Genomic DNA, 19968 nt, shown 5'->3' on the forward strand with positions numbered 1-19968 from the left:
AATAGATTCAGTGACATAGAAGCAAGGAACAGACTGATGAATCTCAGAGGGAAGGCAGGGGTGGGTGGGTGGGAAGAGATTAACCAAAGAATTTATTTGCATATATGCATAACCAATAGACACAGACAATAGTGTTGTGAAGGCTGGGGCAGGGAGAGGGTGCAGGGTGAAAGGGGTCAATGGGGAAAAAGGGGGACATCTGTGATATTTTCAACAATAAAGGTAAACACTCACAAAACATATGCCAAAAAATAAAAGTAAAAAATAAAATCAATAAAATCAATAAAAATGTGTATTTTTTGAAAAGAAAGGAATTCTTAATATTTTACTGTAAATTCTGTCTTAAATAGATCTTTTATTTTTTTCCTTATTGTAATTTTTGTAGACTTTGGTTTGATCCACTATTAATCTTTGGGGTTTGAAACATTACTTTGATTATAGGAATAAGTGCAGCCACTAGGGTGCCTGTGATAAATTTATTTACATCTTTTCAGGCAAAATGCAAGTTTGTTTCTGTTTCTTTAGTTCTTCGTGGAGGCAGATGCCTTAGTCTTATATAAGTTGGTACACTGACTCATTCTAGAAGTATTCACTTTGGCCCCTGATTTGAACTCCTAGTTCCTTAGAGAGTAGAAACTGTTAACAAATTACTGTAGTCAAAGTTTTTAAGTGAGTGAGTCACATAGTATATTCAGACTGTAGTGTGAATCATCAACTCTGTTGACCCTAGAACCAGCTTCATCCCACATATTAATTACTCACCAATCTTGTCTACAATGTTGGTAAAATGCCCCTTAAGTCCATCTCATGAGACCTAGTGCAGACACTTGTTATCTCTTACCTGAAGTTTTATTATTTTTTTCTACATAATATTCATGTATCCATTCTCTTTTGTTCCCATGCAATCCATTGGCAATATTGCTGACCTAGTTTTTTATAAAAAACATTTGCAAATATGTCTCTTGTTGAAAAACCTGATGTCACACTGTTTCAAAATAAAAGTTCCTCACCGTGGTATGCTTGGACTTTTTGCAAATTGGTTCCATCATGACTTTCCAGCTTAATCTCCAGCCAACAATTACTTTCTCCGGCTCTACCAAAAACAAATTATATTTTATCAATACATGTGTGCTAGTGAATTTCCAAGCACTTTTTACTTTCCCTTACTACTTTGAGCCGATTGCATTCAATAATATTTACTTGGACCATACTTTGTGCAAGATAATTTTATAAAAGCTGAAGTACAAGAAAAATAAAATAAACAAGGTATTTGTTGTCTTTTTAAATTATATTGTAGAGGGGAGATCTAAACGAATAAGAAAACATATATATGAAAAGGAGTCCTCAATAAATATGTATATTTAAGTATGTATATGCATGTCATCATTTTAGATAGTAATAAATGCTCTGAAGAAAATTTAAAAAAGATAAAAGTTCCACAGTGCTTTCTCAACCATAAGTTGAAAGTAATTTATATATAGCCATCACTTAGCGTAATAATAATAATAGCTAACATGTATGGTGTGCTTTATATCAGTATGTATAATTATCATCATTATTATTATCTTTTCATGGATCTATTACCAGGTCATTATTACTGAGCTGGAGAAAGTTTAAATAAACGGCCTAAACCATAACTAGAAAAGTCAATAAGAGGCTTTCTCCAGAGATCATACTGTTCTGCTCCCTCTTTACACTTGAAGCATAGTTATTTATGTGTCTGCAATTCACCTCCTCCCCATTGATTGTTGAGCTCCTTGTTGGGAGAAACCATGTCCAATTCATTTTTATATCATATGTGTCTTGCATGTATTCAATGTTTGATGATCTGTTATCGATTATCATTCAAAGAATGCACGTCGAACTTAATAACTTTGTCAAATAGCACTTTGTGCATGTTTAATGGAGAAAAGAGAGAGAATTTGAATTAGGTTAGATATGACAGACTTTCTAAATAAAACACTGTGTGCAGAGTGAGGGCAAGAGATTGTCCATTCCTAATACATATGCTAAGTCCTTGTAGAAATATAACGAGGATTTCCCTTTCTTGGGAGTTAATTATCCACATACCTTTCAAATTACTTCATGTCTAAGCATTAACATCCAATTTGCTCAGGTTTATTTGTATTCCAGTAAAGATAGAGATGTCTCACTCCCATCCCTAGAGAAGATTTTCTTACATCCAGAGTAATAAAAATGTCTCTCTCTTTTGAGAAAAGGGTGTTCAGGTTGCCCACAGCCCCTACATAGGACCAAGGGCTTCCTAATATCTGTTTTCCTCTCTTGTAATACATCTCCGCCGTCTGTGCCTCCAACACCTGCCCCTAACTGTGTTGCTGTGTGGCTACGGGGCTCAGTTAGACAGCACTAAGCTGGTATTCTGGCTCTGTTATTCTTGTCAGTACCACTATGCCTTTGTCTTTCTGACCCAGAGGCTTCATGTTTTTCTGCTACCATAATTGAAAGTGTGGCAAGACAACATCTTGCAACTAGAGTAAAATATCAAGCTCTTCATAATTTCTGACTTAAAAACCCATAAAAGTTCAGTATAGGGGCTAAGTTCTAGGGAGTCAAAAACAGAAATTGTTCATTACAGATGGAACAATGTACTGATACCAAGAGCTATGATTTTTCCAGTTATTTCTCTGATACCTAGCAGAATCTGGCTTTAAAAGATACTTTTTATAATTTTCCTTAACAAATGAATGAATAGTAATATAAATGTAAAACCCCATTTCTCATCCTATAATGGGGTGATAAAAATCATTATAAGTAGCATTTTTAGTTATTTTTCCTTTCTAGGGGTCCTAAGTAACATGTAAATGAAGGATTGGACCTGAATATCTGTTTTACTTCTGCTGGATAGTCCATGAGAGTTAGAGATTGTTTTTATTATGAAGTAATTTAGTTGATGGTATTGTTGCCAAACTAGACACACTATTCAAATAGAATCTTATTTCTAATCTACCCACTTAAGCCACAATTTAAGTAGTCAAAAAATATAAGCAAATTTTTACTTTTTAAGAGACATACAGATACCTAAAACTAAAAGTATATATGTGTGTGTGTGTATATATATATATATATATATATAGCAGTATATATATATAAATAAAAGTATATATGTGTATGTATATATATAGCATATGTATAGATATATATGTATATGACTGGTTATAGGGAGAGAGAATTATTACAACAAATAATGCAATCTACCACCTGAAGCAAATACTAAAATATGCTGATAATTGTTAAAACAATAGGTATTGATTATACTATTCTGTCTACCTTAATATGTATTTGAACATTTTAATAAATATAATTAAAAATGTAAAACCACTGAAAACATAAACACTGAAGAATTAATATCTATAATACACAAAGCATTAGAAATGGGCCAGAAAAATATCTAAAATAAAAATGCCAAAGGATATGAATAGAAAATTTGGAATAGCACATCTAAATTAGCAATAAACATCAAAAGCACAAGTAGCTTGAGGAGAACTCAACCTAAAGACGGATATTACAAAATATATTTTCAAAAGATTAAATACTGCCAGTGGCAGTGATTCTGAAAAAAAAAAAAGAAAAAAGGATTTGTATATATTGTTACAGCTTTTCATTGAAAAATAATTTAAATTGACCCAGTCACTTCTGATAATCTAGCCCATAAAAATGTAACATCAGTGAATGCTTACTAAAGCATTGTAGTGAAAGAAGAAAGGTAATATCATTCAGAAGAAAGAATTATTTATCAACTGATTGGAAGAGAATTCCACACTGTATTCTGGACTGCAAAAGCCAAGATGCAGGTAATTGTAGATAATATCACACTATATATATATATATTTTTTAAAGAGCATTGACAGAGGGAAGGAGGGTTAGGGGGAAAGAGATTAACCAAAGAACTTATATGCATATATGCATTTCTCGTGGAGGCAGACAATAGGATGGAACAGGCAGGGCAGGAACCAGGCGGAGGGGGACAATCTGGGGGAAAAGGGGAGAAGGTCTGTAATACTCTCAACAATAAAGATTAAAAAAAACAAAAATAAAAACCAGATCAACACAGAAAAGAAAAAGAAAAAAAACAAGGCCCGGCCGGGCGTGGCTCAGCGGTTGAGCATTGACCCAGGATCCAGGCGATAGGGGTTTGACACCCGGTCAGGGTACATGCCCAGGTTGTGGGCTTGATCAATGACTCTCTCTCCCTCTCCTTTCCTCTCTCTGAAATCAATAGATATATTAAAAAAAAAAAAAAAAAATAGAAAGAAAAAAACAAGCATTGACAAATCCTATATGTAAAAATATATTTGTATATGGTCATGTTATTATGGGGAAGCACACTGAAGGACCCCTATCAGATTACTGTCATTGGGTGTGAAAGAGTGAGAAATGGGGAAAGAAGAGGGGAAATAGGTCATAGTAAAAAAAGTTCTCTCTGACAAAACGCCAGGATTCTGGGCTTCATCTTCAAAGCTAAGGACAATGGGTCCTGAGAACTACCTAAAAAAATGATCTAGATACATTCTCATGGGACTAGCAGTGGCTAAACTGGCCCAGTGATTGTCACCTCAACATCCTCTTAAGAGAAGGCTCTTTATTAGGAATGAAGATTTAAGGAACGGATTTGAAAGAACAGAGAACACCTGGGACCTCCCTGTCTTTTGTGCTCTAGGCCACAATAACGGGAATTGGGCCCTGAGCATACTCCTCAGAGAGACTCTCTTGAGGATCTGAAATGTTATCCCTTGACACATTGCTTGTGGAGCAGGAGCTTATGAGGCTTTTTGGGAGAGCCTGGAGCATGCCCTCTGGTTTGAAGTGGGGGCCACCAGGCCTCACAATCACCTAGAGAGGTTTGAAAGTGGAAACTCCCTCTGAAGCTGTGGAAAGAGGAAAGCCCGGGGCAGACATTTCTCTTCCACTGGGTGTTGGGGCTAAAATAGAAGGAGCAACTCTGCCTTTAGTGCCTGCTGGGTAAAGCTGTCTTAGAAGGGCTTTACTAGTAGGGGACTCTAGTTGGAATAGCCATTGTGAGAAGTCACCAAAGTCCATGTCTGTGCAAGACAACTCTAATGGGGCAGTCAGTACAGGTGCAGAACCACAGATGTGCCCTCAGAGGAAAGAAAGAGAGGGACAGAGAAAAAAGTGTTTCAATATGTAGACACTTGTGGTAGGAGATAACCCGTGATCTTTATTGGCAGCCAATAAAGATCAAAGATTAACAATAGATAGCTCCAGTGACTAAAATGCTTTTTTCAGTTCTAATCATAGTTGAAAGAGAAAGGAGACCAAATGAAAGACCACACTTATAATTTTTTCCTGTTGTTCCCTAGTCTGGGGACAGAAAACATATATTGAATGTAAGATACAAAATACTTATTTAGCTTAGACTAGACTTTTTTATTGCCTGAAAGTGACTGTTAAACTTTGAGTCTGACCACATTGCTGACAAGGAGAAGGAAAACCAGAACCATAGAGGTTATTAAAAATGAAAATAAAACTGTTTCCTGACTTTGCCTTACTCAGTTCAGCACAGTTTAACAAAAACAGGGCATTTGGGAGTTTATATAGTATATTTCACACACATACACACAGAGATGTGTAGAAGATCAGTCACTAAAATATTAATGTTGTATCAAAGAAATGGGATTTCAGGCATTTTTTTTTACATGAATGCACAATTCCATTCAGTTGAAACCTGAATGTAGTATTAGAAATTGGTGCTCATTTTTCTTTTAAAGCAAATGGATTTTCTTTAGGCTTATTTCTATCAGCAACTACCCTGACACCACCAAAACCTCCTTCCACACCCACGTACATACAGAAGCACACATTCAAGGATGCAGGGAGCATGTCTTCCAAACACTTCAGTGCTAAGTTTCTGACAGTCCATCTCCACAAAGTCGTAATTCATGCAGCTCATTAAACTATGAGGCTCAATCAAAAATATATATAAAACCTTAAGTATTCAAATATGCAGCCCAATCAAGGGAGCACACCAGCTGATTGTTAAAATATGCAGTCTGTTGAGTAAATCCCATTCAAGACAATTTTAGAGACTAAAATATGTTTGAAAATCAGTAAAATATGCGATTTTAGTTGTCAAGTGTATTAAAATACTTCAAAAAATACAAGAACTTGTTTGAGGACAGATACAAAACATTCAAACTCTGAAGTGAAGAGAGCCGGCACCAGGTCTGTGGGAGTGGGCCCTAGTGTCTAGTGTGATGAGAAGGGGGAGGGAGAGCAGGGTCTTCTTTCGAAAATCTCAGGAAACTAAGCATGGTATGTGAATTTCAAGTGGTGAGGTTAGTTCTTTATTCCTTCCCTGGAGGAACAATAGCGTCTTATCCCACAGGAAGAGATACAGCGTGTCCTAGGGGCTAGTAACTAAGGCAGAGAAAGGGAGGTGTTTTTGTACAATTGGCAGAAATTGCCTTTTTATCTCCCAAGAAAATATTGTGATGCAAAACTGTCAATTTAACACAGTTTTGCTTTAAAACCATTTCCTTATTTTATGCATTAGTTTTTTAAACTCCTTTTTCTCACAAAGAATAAAACTAACATTGAAATACTGTGGTTGATGCTTAGATTATGCCGCTTGATTATGCTACATTCGCCATCCCATATATTTTATTTAATATAAGAAGGAACATTTAGAAATATTTATAATAGTTCCTCCTTTTGGCAAATTCAGCTTGTGATGGGAAGGGATACGGCTAGTTTCACATAAGTAGGCACTATGCACTCTTTCCATCAATGTGCAGATGGTTAGTTGGTAATATCAAGTCGTCTTCTGCACAGATGGGAGAATGAAAATGATTACTGGAAATTACACAGGAAGATTCATTCATATCATGGCAATTGTAACAGTGTAGGAGTTATGCTTTATTTTTGTGAGCTGAAATAGGGCAAAAAGAAATCAGTCTATCAAAAAAGCTGTAATCAATTCAGCGATCAGCACCCAGGAGTCCTATAACATATTAAACTCATGGTCATTTTAGAAATACTCAGAAGGCTACAATTTAGCTTTCTTCTTACTCAGGCCTTTCCCTCAACTGATCGCCAACACATTTATTAGCAATCATACTCTCCCGGCAACAAGAGTTTGGCTTACAAACACCTTTGGGAAACTTTATTCATTTTAAGTTTTCTAGTTCTGTCCTTAATGGCAAAGCTATACAACTTTTCATGACAATGTAAAGGCTAGCATGGCATTTATGTGAAACAAACAAACCCCTTACAGATATATCTGTGAGAGTTTGATATTTTCCCCAGGTCAAGGCATGTCTGAGCTCTTTCAAATTGCATTCTAGAGAGTGATCACGCTGACTAACCATGTGCATTTATTTCTAGTCTACTCCTAAGATTTTAATTTTAGGTTATTTAAATAAACTGAGAAAAAAAAAGAACATATATATTTTTTAAATATACAGAGAATCACCATCTTAAAAGTTTGGAAAAATGAATCAACCACACTTCTAAAATATATTTTAAATATAAAGATAAATGGGTTTAATTTATAAAATTATGAGTGTTGTTTTTGGTACTTTTTTAAAGAAAAATAAGATTTATTTTTAAATTCAGTGCAAATATAAGTTGATTTTGTTCATTGTTAAGCTTATTAATCCATATTTTATTGGAACCACTTTTATACTTAAAGTTTTTCTTCAGTTTCACTGTGCTGTAAGGTACTATAATATAGTGTTTCTGAGAGCTTCTAATAATGCAAGGTCTTTCAAAGAGCAAGTTGAACACCAGTTAAAAATGTAAAGGAAAAATAGTCCACTCACAATAACAACAAAATAATAGTATGCCTTGTAGACTTGCAAGATATATTCAGAATATATGTAATGAAAACTATTAACATTCTCTACAGATACACACAAATGAAATTTTAAAATGAAGTTTTGAAATACAGTCATGCATTGTCTTAGAGAGGAAGGCACAAGGGAGATGTCAAATTTCTCTAGTTTTCTAGATTCAGTGCAATTCCAATTAAAATTTTGTGAAATGATTAAATGGCTCAAAAGATCACCTGCAAGAATATAAAGTCAAGAGATTATTAGAAACATTCCAAGAACAATATAGGGTTGTGGCATGCTCTTTTAGAATTCCAAATGTATTTAGAGAAATGTAGTAAAAATAACTATGTCATACTGATTCAAAAATAAGTATATGAACCTATGGACCATTGAAAATAATAAAACATATAAATGCATATAAGAATTCATTCAAAAAGCAAGTTGAACACCAATTAAAAGCACAGTCAACAAAAGAATTGATTCCTTTATCAATCAATAGTATAGACAACAAAAGAATTGATTCATAAAGGAAAAAATGTTTTTATAATTCATTCAAAATGTATTCAATATTTTAGTCTTGAATATCTAGTGTATGCCTAAACCTGCTCAAGTTGCTAGAAAAATTTTTAAAAATCTATAAGATCTACATGCTTATAGAGTATAAGTCCTAGGGGTGAAAGAGAGACAATAAAAAACAAATCTATGGTATGTCAAGCAGTGAAAATGCCATGAAAAAAAATAAATTAGGGAAGCAGAGTGTTACTGTGGAATCTTATAGAAGGTGGCTGGGGAACTTGCTCTCCTACGTGGCATTTGTGCAAACTAATGGGATAATGTATGAAAGATTGGCAAAGATGAGAAAAAGAGCATTAGCATAAGGATATAGGGAAAGAGGTAGTTTTATGTACAATTGTGAATGTGTAGATTGATGCAGCTTTTCTGCTATGCATTTTGTTAATATGTATATATATATTTTTTTCATTAAGGAAATAATTAAACAAGTGGCAAAGGTTCATATTGAAGCACTTTTTATGCTTTAATAAAAAGGAAATAACCTCAAACTTATTAAAGTGTAGTGGTAAAATAAAATTATGGTATATCCAAACAAGGAGAGATTATGTACCCATGAAAATATAGATAAAATGCTTTGTTTAATAAAAATAAAGTTATAAAATTGGAAGTACTGTGTAACTCCATGAATATAAAATTATGTATCAACTTTCTCTCTCACACACACACATACACACACACACACACACACACACACACACAAGGACATTTATCAATGTACTAACATAGATTGTTTAAGGGAGATGGGATTTTTGAGTGGTTTTTAACTATGTTTTTATCGTTAGAATTATTTAGAGTAAGTATATCTCATTTTTATAATGGCATATAAAATAAAGTTACATTCTATTTTAAAACACTCTACATAATCATCGATTCTGCAGTAGTTACAAAGAAGTTACTGTACTCTTAGTTCAGGTTAATTAATGTAGTTTAAAAAATAAATTTCAAACAAACACTTAAAGTGAAGTAAAATGTGAACTGAGAGTAATGGCAAGTATACAAGTTAGTTATTTCTCTCCAGGTTACGATAAGTCAGATGCGAAGAAAGGAAGGTCTTTAAAGGCAATGGAGCTAACTAAAGACATTTAAGTCACTAATAAAATAGTCTATAATGAAGGACAATAATGTGAATAAAACAGGGAAAATCTTAAACTGACTTGCTAAAGGAAAGGATTCCCTCTCTCTTCAATGCCTTCCCTTTGCCCTTGAGCTATCTTTCCACTTGAACAGGCAGACATTAAATTACTAAATAGTAATCCCTTTGAAGAAGACGTGGAATTGTTATAAAACAAACAGTGGTATTAAAGGTTTCTATCAATGATTCATAACAGTTGAAGATTAATGCAACAAAGTGCAGTTTCTACCTTCTATTTCAAAATTCTGTAACACTTTAGCCTTAAATGCTATTAAACAATACTAGTTTATTGTTCAATAGCAACTCCTTATTTTACAGGGGTTTACATTCTATCTTAACAATTATCAAAGGTAAAACCACACTTCTATTCTTTTATGATCACTGTGACAGGAGGCAACCTGGTTATTAGGAAAGCAAGAATTCACACCCCCTCACCCAGATCTGTTTCTCTCTCTTTATTCCTTTCAAGATAGATATTTTCACTCTCTAAAAGGTCTACCAAGCCAGAAACTCAAGTGTCATTTTTAATTCTTTCCCATCTCTTACCCCAATGCAATATCTGTCAGGGGACCTTATTGATTCTCCTAATGTCTTTAAAATGTATTTTCTTTTTCTGTCCTCACTGTCACCACCTTAGCTCATGCTTTCGCAATTTCTCATCTAGATCACTGCGACGGTCTCATCACTCTTTACTCCTGTCTTGTGTTCTGCAATTCACCCAACACTTTGATGTCAATGGTCTTTCTGAGGAATAAATTCAGCTGTTCCACTTAAAAACATTGAATGGCATCCCCTTTTATTACAAAGTGAAATCTAAAATAGTATAGATGGTTTACTACTCAGTCTATTCTCTCACTGTCTTCCACCCTAGACTCTGATATAATTGCATTTGAGTCAGACTAAAATCTTAAGAATCCCTTGAGTGTGTATCTATTCCACTATGTTTTTACAAAGGATGTTCTATCTGATACACCCTTACTTCTTTCAAGCCGCTCCTCAACCCTGCTAGTGTTTGTTTGTTTGTTTTAAATGAGGTTAATATACAGGTTTTTAAAAAATCTAAACTTACATATGATTGCCTCTCAGAAACTTTTTCTAATTAAGTATGAAATGAATGCTTTTGCAGTACCTGTACATACTGTATCACAGTCTACATCACAATGCACTGAAATAATGTATCGATTTGTCAATTCCTCTATTTAGAGCTTTTGAAAGAATTTTTTTTTTAATATTCATATATCTTGAATCTGACACAGTGACTGTGGTCAGTAAATATGTGTTGAATGTAGAACCTGGAGGTAACATATCTTATCTGTTTGAATCATCAAACACCCTAAACTGGCTATATATAATTAGGCCATCAGAAGTGTACTAGTTTCTTGTATTTTTTAAAAAATGTTTTTATGTTAGAATTCATAGCACACTTTGTTATGTTTCTAACAAAATGTAAGATCATTTTCTTAAGACTGTACACTAACAACTATTTTTCAGATATTTGATTGTAATATTATGTATGATATTTATTTTATGTAATCCCTATAAAATATTATGGAAGTGAAGCATTATTGATTCAGGAGATAAGTACTGAATGTCTCCTATGTGTCAGGTGCTGGATTACAGTTGGGTTGGAGTAGAAGAGAAAGTGACAGGTACATTCCTGGTCCTTATGAGATTGTTGGTCCTAATCTTCTGTGTGGTGCAGAAAAGAATGCAATAAACCTATCCACAGAGTCTTTGCCGTGGATAGAAAGATGAGAAGTCTGTAAAAAGCAAACAAACTTGTTGGTTAGACAAAACAGTAGTGTAAGGGTCAAAAAATAAGAATTGTCATAATAAAACACTTATCGCCATGACCAGCCTGCTTTCATGTATGGCACTTTGACCTCTTAAGAAAGTGGTAACTATTAAGCTTCAAAGGTGTCAGTTGTTATTTTATGACATGGAACTATTTGATTGTCACTTACAGGGTTTTATGCCAACAAGGTTATTGTAATATAGAAAGGGGAGTGAGGTTTGGCATGGACCTTGCTGGGGAATATTATTTTGGCAGGCAGGTGGGAAGGGGAGTAACTTGCCTTTAGAAAAGGTACAAAGGTGGCAGAGAGAGACAGTGACTAAAGCTCTTTGACTTGAGCAGGGACTTGAAGTAGAAGAGTAGATTTAGCTCTGGAAAGGCTGGGCCAGTTAGATTAGCCAGTGCCTTGTAGGCGGGTGAGTAAAGGGTCTTGTTTTCTTATTCTGCAAATGATGCTATTGAAATCGTGTTTTAAAAAGGTTGTTCTGGCTAAAAATTACAGGATGCATTGAAAGGAAAAAAGCCTCCTGTAGTAAAAGAGAAATTCATAAAAATTGTGATCATGGAAACAGAATCTAAAAAAGACATAAAACTTTAACAATTTTGCTGAGTAGAATATACTGTAATATTTGTTTTACATCTATTTGCCCTCTCTCTATTCTATAGTTACCTAACATTACATCCAAGAAATTCAGACAATTTCATTGTTTTAAACATCTGGAATGTTTGGGGAGACATTTAGTTGATTGACAGAAATGTTCACTTTTCAGAGAGCTGATGTGTAATTTGGAAGACTCAGCTTACATGCCTGTCTTTCCTTTGTCATCTTCTGAAAAGTAATCAGGAGAATAAAAGTGACCTAGACAAAGAAAAACAACTTACTCCAGCAGAATGAGAAAAGTGAAATATAGAAAAAGACCTAGTTTGGATTAAGTACTCTAGTGCGATCGATACAAACAGGGATTTTTTTCCAGTACATTAGCATCAACACTTTGTCACTCAATGCCCTAGGTAGAATTAATGTAGAACTGGAACTAGGATGAAAGCCAGTGGGTGCATGTAAGAAAGACTATAGCATTCAAAATAAATGAAATAATAAAGAAATGAGTCTTTTGGGAATTGTAGAAAGAGAGAAAGCAGAGGATTGAAGAGAGCATGCTGTCATTTCCAATTCAGACTCCATTTATGTGAGCAGTATGTGCTGTCAGGTTACATAAAGATGGTTTTTCAGACTGGTATATCATCCAGGTGTGTGAGGTGTATCCTGCTGCGTTATTAGGAATGGTTTCCTGGTAGGAAACACCTCCCACCGTCAGAGGTAATGCTCAATCTGCTTTATCGTAACAATATAATTTTAATTTAGTTCCTAGGCCAGATTCCAGTTAGGTAGGGCAGGCCTTCTTGCAAGGTTAGTTTGTACGCAATATGTAAGAATATCTCTATCATATACAATTGCCACATCTCACATTTATGCCTTTGCTCATGATTTTCCATTGATCACTTAGTTCTCTGGCTTTCACATAGCGATCTTTCCATCAGAAATTCAGCATCTGAAAGATGATTCATAGCTCAAGAGTTCACCAGTTACAGGATTAGGAAGAACTGGTCTCTTAACATGCCTGGAGAAGTAAGTATGTCTTAGTCCATTCAGGCTTTTATAATAAAAACACCATGGCCCGGCTGGGCGTGGCTCAGCAGTTGAGCATCGACCCAGGATCCAGGAGATGGGAGGTTCGATTCCCAGTCAAGGCACATGCCCGGGTTGCGGGCTCGATCCCCAATGACTCTCTCATCATGGGTGTTTCTATCTCTCTCTCCGTCTCCTTTCCTCTCTCTGAAATCAATAAAGATATATATATATAAACCACCATGAACTAGGGGGCTTATAAATAATGGAAATTTATTTCTCACAGTTCTGGAAGCTGGTAAGTCCACCATCAAGGTGCTGGCTGATTTGGTGTCTGGTAATATTTGGTTTTCTCATAGAGGGGAGCAGCCAAGCTCTCTGGGATCTCTATCAAGGCACTAATCCTTTTATGAAGATTGTGACCTAATCACCTCCCAAAGCCCCACCTCCTGGGGAATTAGAATTTCAACATGAATTTTGAGGGGGAACAGAAACATTCAGATCATAACAGTGACTCGTGAAACAGAGTCCCTGTTGCCCTCTTGAGAAAGTAAGATGAAATGTCTCTCCTTCACTCCTCCTTTCCTGATGAGCTTATAGTCAGGAGAAAAAAAGACGGGACTAATTTTTTTAGTCAGGATAGCTCTAGCTGTTCAAGAGCTCTTCCATAGATTGAATTGATACCCACCATACTATAACCTCTAATCCTGTTGGTAATTCTGTTTCTTGAAGCGACAGCATAATAGTTAATAATAAGATAATGATAGCCAATTGTGTACTTATATTTTCTAACATTTTATTTTTGAGACCATATATTTTAGCCATTTCTTCTGAGCATTCTTTAAACATACTTCAATCTATATCTTATCCTTGGAGGTAGATGCTGATATTCTTGTAAAGAACTTCGGAAATTGTAACCTAGAAATTTAAAACAATCTTCACCCAACTAGTAAATGACCAATCCAAGTAAGAGTCTAACTCAGTTTCAAGTTCATTTCACTAAGAATTACACAATGCTTCCTTTGCAAACCTATTGCGGTTTCTGGGGAAGATTCTTTGGAAGCAAGTCAAAGGTCAGGAGGTCACAGGGGTCATGAGTGGAAGGAGTTGTGTGTTTTTTTAAGGACTGTTCAAATGATTTCTCCTCTTCTCAAAATTCCCAACCTAATGAAGTTTATGCTATTAAGTTGCTCTATACTCATTTCCCTCAGATTCTGAAAGCTACCTTCTACTGGCATTCACACTGGTCGGCTATTGTGTTGGCTGTTGTCATTTTCTTATTTGGCAATCTAAGGGAAAAGAGGTCAGTGCCTCTAAATAGTCAGGTGTTGCATGTTTTAAAAATTCTTACAGCACATGGGTTGAAAATTGCTGATCTGCCCCACTGATCACTAAAGCCAATAATGTTTTGTATGCATTATGCTTTCCTCTTATATAACGGAAGTGTTCTTGTCCTATTAAGCTCTACCTCTCCCCTTGTATTATCAATCTTACCACTCAAATAATTTTACATTGGCCTTATTTTACTTAATGTAGTGCAGGCTACTTAAAAAATATATGCCAAAATACACAATTTGTAACTTGCTCACGTAACAATTTAAGATCAGAGTTTCTGATCTGCAAATGGCTTTGCTTCATTTAATGATTCAGAGACTAAGGTTCCTCCTATCTTATGGATTCAGATTCTTAGGGGCTTTGTTGTTAGAAGGGAAAGGAGAAAATGGAGCACGGCATGCACACCTGTTACTTAAAAATGACATAAATCACCTTCTCTCACATTTCATGGGTGATAACTAATTACAAAGCCATACCTGGAGATGAAGTGGAAATGTAGTCTCCAATATCAGGCAACTACCGCTAGGCAAAACCTGCATGTTTTGGAAAGAAAAGCAGAAACTGTGGTGTACAGTTAAGTAAATTTTCCATAAAGATTCAACAAAAGCGATAAAACAAATAAATAGTCTGGATAAAACAATTTTGGGGTGGGAAGACAAGGATGTCCCCTTTTACCACTTTTATTGAACATAGTACTAGAATCCTACCCACAGCAATCAGACAAGAAGAAGAAATAAAAGGCATCTAAATTGGAAAAAAAGAAATAAAACTGTCATTATTTGCAGATGACATGATATTGTATATAAAGCCTAAAGATTCCACAAAAAAATTACCAGAGCTGATAAATGAATTGAGTAAAGTAGCAGGATACAAAATAAATATCCAAACATCAGTTGCATTTTTATGCATCAATAATAAACTATCAGGAAGGGAAACTAAAAAAGCAATCCCATTCACAACTGCTTCAAAATGAATGAAATACCTAAGAATAAATTTAACCAAGGATGTAAAAGACTCAGAAAATTCTAAGATACTGATGAAAGAAATTGAGGAAGATACAAATAAGTGGAAGCATATACTGTGTTCATGGATTGGAAAAATTAACATCATTAAAATGTCCAGAATACCCAAAGCAATCTACAGATTTAATGCAATGCTTATCAAGGTACCAATGGCATATTTCACAGAACTGGAACAAATGTTTCAAAAGTTTCTATGGAACCACAAAAGAACCTGAATAACCACAGCCATATTGAACAAAGTATAGCACTGGCATAAAAACAGGCATATAGATCAGTGAAACAGAATAGAGAGCCCAGAAATAACCCACACCTTTATAGTCAATTAACAGTTGACAAAGGAGGCAAAAACATACAATGGATAAAAGATAGTTTGTTCAGTAAATGGTGTTGGAAAAATTAGACAAATATGTGCAAAAAAATGAAACTAGACCATCTTCTTACACTGCACACAAGACTAAACTCAAAGTGGAATAAAGATTTCAATGTTAAACTTGAAACCATAAAAATCCTAGAAGAAAACATAGGCCATAAAATCTCAGACATTTCTGGTAGCAATATGTTTCTGATATATTTCCTCAGGCAAGGAACACAAAAGAAAACTAAGCAAACGGGACTACATCAAACTAAGAAGCTTTTGCACAACAAAGGAAACCATCATCAAAATGAAATTCAACCCACTGAAGGCAGAAACATATTCACCAATGATACATCTGATAAGGGGTCAATATCTAAAATTGATGAGGAACTAAAACTCAACACCAAAAAAAAAAAACAATCCGATTAAAAAATGGGTAAAAGACCTGAATAGACACTTCTCCAAAGAGGACATACACATGGCCAAGAGGCATATGAAAAGATGTTCAATGTCACTAATCATCAGAGAGATGCAAACTAAATCTACAATCAGGTATCACTTCACACTTGTCAGAATGGCTCCCATCAGTAAACCAACAAACAAGTGTGGGGGAGGAGGTGAAGAAAGGGGAGCCCTTGTGCACTGCTGGTGGGAAGGCAGATTAGTGCAGCCACTGTGGAAAGCACTATAGAGTTACCTCAAAAAATTAAAAATGGAACACCCTTACTACCCAGCCTTACTAAAATTCTGGGAATTTATCCAAAGAAACCCGAAACACCAATTCAAATGAATAGATGTACTCTTATGCTCACTGCGGGGTTATTTACAATAGCCAAGTTTTGGAAGCAGCCCAAGTGTCCATTGGAAGATGAGTGGATAAAAAAGCTGTGGTACATTCACACAGTGGAATACTACTCTGCCTTAAAAAGGGAGAAAATTTTACCCTTTGTGACAGCATGGATGGACCTGGAGAACAGTATGCTAAGTGAAATAAACCAGTCAGAGAAAGATAAGTACCAAGTGATTTCACTCATATATGGAATTTAATAAACAAACTGAACTACCAAGTGAAACAGAGACAGACTCATAGATAGAGAGCAGCTCTGGGGGTTGGGGGTGGGGGATGGGGGAATGGAGAGATTGAGCAAAAAAGAAAGAGAGAGAGAGAACTCATGGACATGGACACCAGTGTGGTGACTGCAGTGAGGAGGGGGTGGAGGTAGAAGAGGGGGTGGAGGGGATAAATGGTGATGGAAAAAATAAAATAATAAAAAAAAAAACAAGAACCAACTCTAATATTACCTTTAAGAAACCCACCTTAACTACAAGGCATAGTGAGGTGAAGAGTACAGGAATGGACAAGAGGCATTATGCTGACACTAACTTTAAAAAGCAGCAATTGCCATCTTAATATGAGACAAAGTAGAGTGCAGGGCAAGAAAAGCGATTGGGAGCTCAGGGGGAGGAGGGGTGACTTGGTGAAGCACAAAGGATTTTTAGGGCAGTGAAACTATTCTGCGGGACTGTAATGGTGCCTACAGGCATCAGGCATTTGTCAGAAACCACAGCACATGCAACACGAAGCGTGGACCCTAATGTAAAGGGACTTTAAGTGACAACGGTGTACCAATATCCGTTCATCCATTCCCTATGTAGCTGTACAGTCATGCCAGATGTCAATCGCACGGGCTTCTTCGTGAGGCATGTAAGGGGATACATGTGAACTCTCTGTATTTTCCACTCAAGTTTTTTGTTTTCTTTAAACCTAACATTGCTCTAAAAAATGAAGTCTCTTTAAAAAGAAAAAGAAAACTCTCACTTCAGACCACAGCCACGCCTCGCCTCACCACCAAGCCCCTGTTCTCTCCACTCAGGGGACCCCTGCACCCCTCAGGACCCCCATATTGGCCTTAGCTGAATGGTGTCTCCTTTTGCTCTCAGGGGAAAAGGTGGGAACGGCTTGTCATAGCAATCTCAGGGGACAGACTAAAAGACTGACCTGGGTCTGCTACAGAGATGCCAGGAGGATCACATGTGGTTTCATGACATGAAAGTTGGCAAATTGAGCCAAAGGAAGGACATGCCCCTCCCAGAGGCCACTTGTGAAGATGATTCATTGGACTGCAGACCCTTTCCGGGGCAACCCTGGGAGTTGTGGGCTGATGACAGCAGCGACACACTAGGGAAGGAGCCCAGGTCACTGGGTCACCCAGGAACAGAGTCACCCCCTTCAAGGCAACTTGAACAGGACATGCTAGCTCCACAGACTCCATGATTATAGGACTCTCCCAGTTCTAACTGATTTATCCTGAGATGTTAGGATTGGAATCCAGGTCCCTTAGTTAATACCTGTGGGGATCCCTTGAATCCTGGGCCCCTGCAGCTCAGAGTGACTACAAGGGGAGAGCGAGCCTCCAGCTTCAGAAGAGGGACAGCGCTGGGACGTTTGTGAACAGCAGCAGGTGTCCCCTCAGCAGAAGAAAACTTTCAATCAGGAGAAAGGGCCTCACCAGGGGACAAGCCCACATTTGCCTTGACTCAGTCTTGTGCACTGGAAGGAACTTGGCCTGGCCTGCTTTGACCTCCTAGGTTTGCTGTGGAGCAAGGTGGGCCTAGAATGACTGATCTCCAGGCTTCAACCAGTGCTCTCCTCTTGCCCCAGGGCCTGCAAAAATGAGATCATACTCCATCTCAGAGCCAAATTAGAGGCTTTTCCGGACTTACTGGCCTCCCCTCCCCCAGCCCAACTGATCAGCCCTGGTTGCTAGGTACTTGGTTACCTTAGAGACAGAACACTCAGCAGAGTTCTGAGTGGTTACCTGTGGCAGAACTGTGAGCCCGACCAGCGATGGAGAGCCTGCTGCCTGCTACCTGCTACCGCATCCACCTTCCAGCTGATCCTGGAGCACTTGTGCAGGGTGCTGCTTGAAAGCTTGATTTCTGAGAACTTGAGACGTGTTCCAAGTCCCCCCGTGTTCTGGAGGATCCTGGTGGGCATGCTGGCGGTGGTGTCTTTGATAGTAAAGAGACTTCACACTTCAATAAGTGTGAAGGCGCCAGGTAAAATGTGTTCTGCCATCGATGAGGTCTGTGCAAGATGTAGTGAGAACACTGGACCAATGGCAGAAGCCCATGAAACCCTCAAGTCACCTGGGTTGGAGGCCAGTCCTCACTTGTTATAGACCTCGTGCTTGAGGAAGGAAGAAGAGAAACAAAGGCTGGAGCAGTTGAACGCACGAATGGAGCAGGTCCTACGAGATAGAGGCAGCCAATCGATGCCAGAGGCTGGAAACCCGCTGCTGAACATCCCCAAGCCTGAGGACCTTGGAGATCATGGGAACTTGGAATTCCTGCAAAAAAGGGAAGAAGTAAAGGGGGATCGATTCATCCATGGGTCAGAAGTTGATCTCAAGGGTGTCCCTCATGATGCTGACAAGGAAAATAAGGAAATAGCCAGACAATTGTGGGAGCAAAAGCAAATGAATGAAGAGCTTGCAGCAGAAATAATAAGTCTGCAAACAGAGAAGGCATCTTTGCAGTGTGAAAAGTCAAACCTAAAAGATGAGATTCAACAGCTGAAGCTGAAGCTTCACATTCTTCCTGATGTGTATGAAGATCATGTAACACAACTACAGGAAAAACTGTTCGAGGAGGAAATGCACGGCTTCAAACTGGAGAAGACATTTTTCAACGTTTGGAGAAACATGAACTCCAACTATCAGCTTCTGAACATATATAAGAAGATGGTCCAAGACACGAACCAGGAATTACGAAGAAGCAGTTTCTACTATGAAAATGAGATTCGATGCCACCAGAAGAGAGCTGAAAAAGTCTGGGTGGCAGCCAAGTTCACTGAGAGGATGCGTGAGGACCTAAGGAGAGAGCATGATCCCAACAGGCAAATGCTGGCTGAGGCCAAGTCCAAATCCACGTTCCAGCCTTTCCCAGGTGGCCCTTTGGCTCCTGCTCCTCTCCACCTGCAGCCCACAGAGGCCCTGAAGTGCCAGGCTCTCCTCCGGATCATGGGGTCCCCAGAAGGAAGGTCACCAGCAAGAGCTCCAGAATGCAGGGTCACCTGCAGGTTTGACTCAGCTTCCGCAGCAGCTGGGTCCTGAACACCACGACCAGGGCACAACATCTGCCTGCGCTTCTGTTCCAGTAATTCTGATTGATCTGTCTTTAGTTTAGCTTCTCTTACTAAATTAGATGCCACAATTACCCTTAACAATACACAGCATTATAACTTTACAGTAGTATCATTTGAATAGAGATTCATTAATATAATTCTCATGAGTACAATATTCCCCATGAGATCTTT

The 19968-nt window shown here is 37.3% G+C and overlaps 1 protein-coding gene across 1 annotated transcript; it reads left to right on the top strand.

The window, feature by feature from the left end:
- The first annotated feature begins 18889 nt into the window (after positions 1 to 18889).
- On the top strand, positions 18890 to 19765 carry LOC148093784 (cTAGE family member 15-like). The gene has a single exon (XM_087813754.1). The coding sequence runs from the start codon at positions 18890 to 18892 to the stop codon at positions 19763 to 19765; it is 876 nt and encodes a 291-aa protein (XP_087669880.1).
- Positions 19766 to 19968: the final 203 nt, after the last annotated feature.

This window comes from Miniopterus natalensis, chromosome 2 (assembly GCF_054644295.1).
Source record: "Miniopterus natalensis isolate mMinNat1 chromosome 2, mMinNat1.hap1, whole genome shotgun sequence".
In the NCBI taxonomy this organism is placed as follows: domain Eukaryota; kingdom Metazoa; phylum Chordata; class Mammalia; order Chiroptera; family Miniopteridae; genus Miniopterus; species Miniopterus natalensis.

Bases quoted from the DNA above. Each gene is read 5' to 3' on its own strand.
- LOC148093784 (XM_087813754.1), top strand. From the start codon at position 18,890: ATGGAGCAGGTCCTACGAGATAGAGGCAGCCAATCGATGCCAGAGGCT.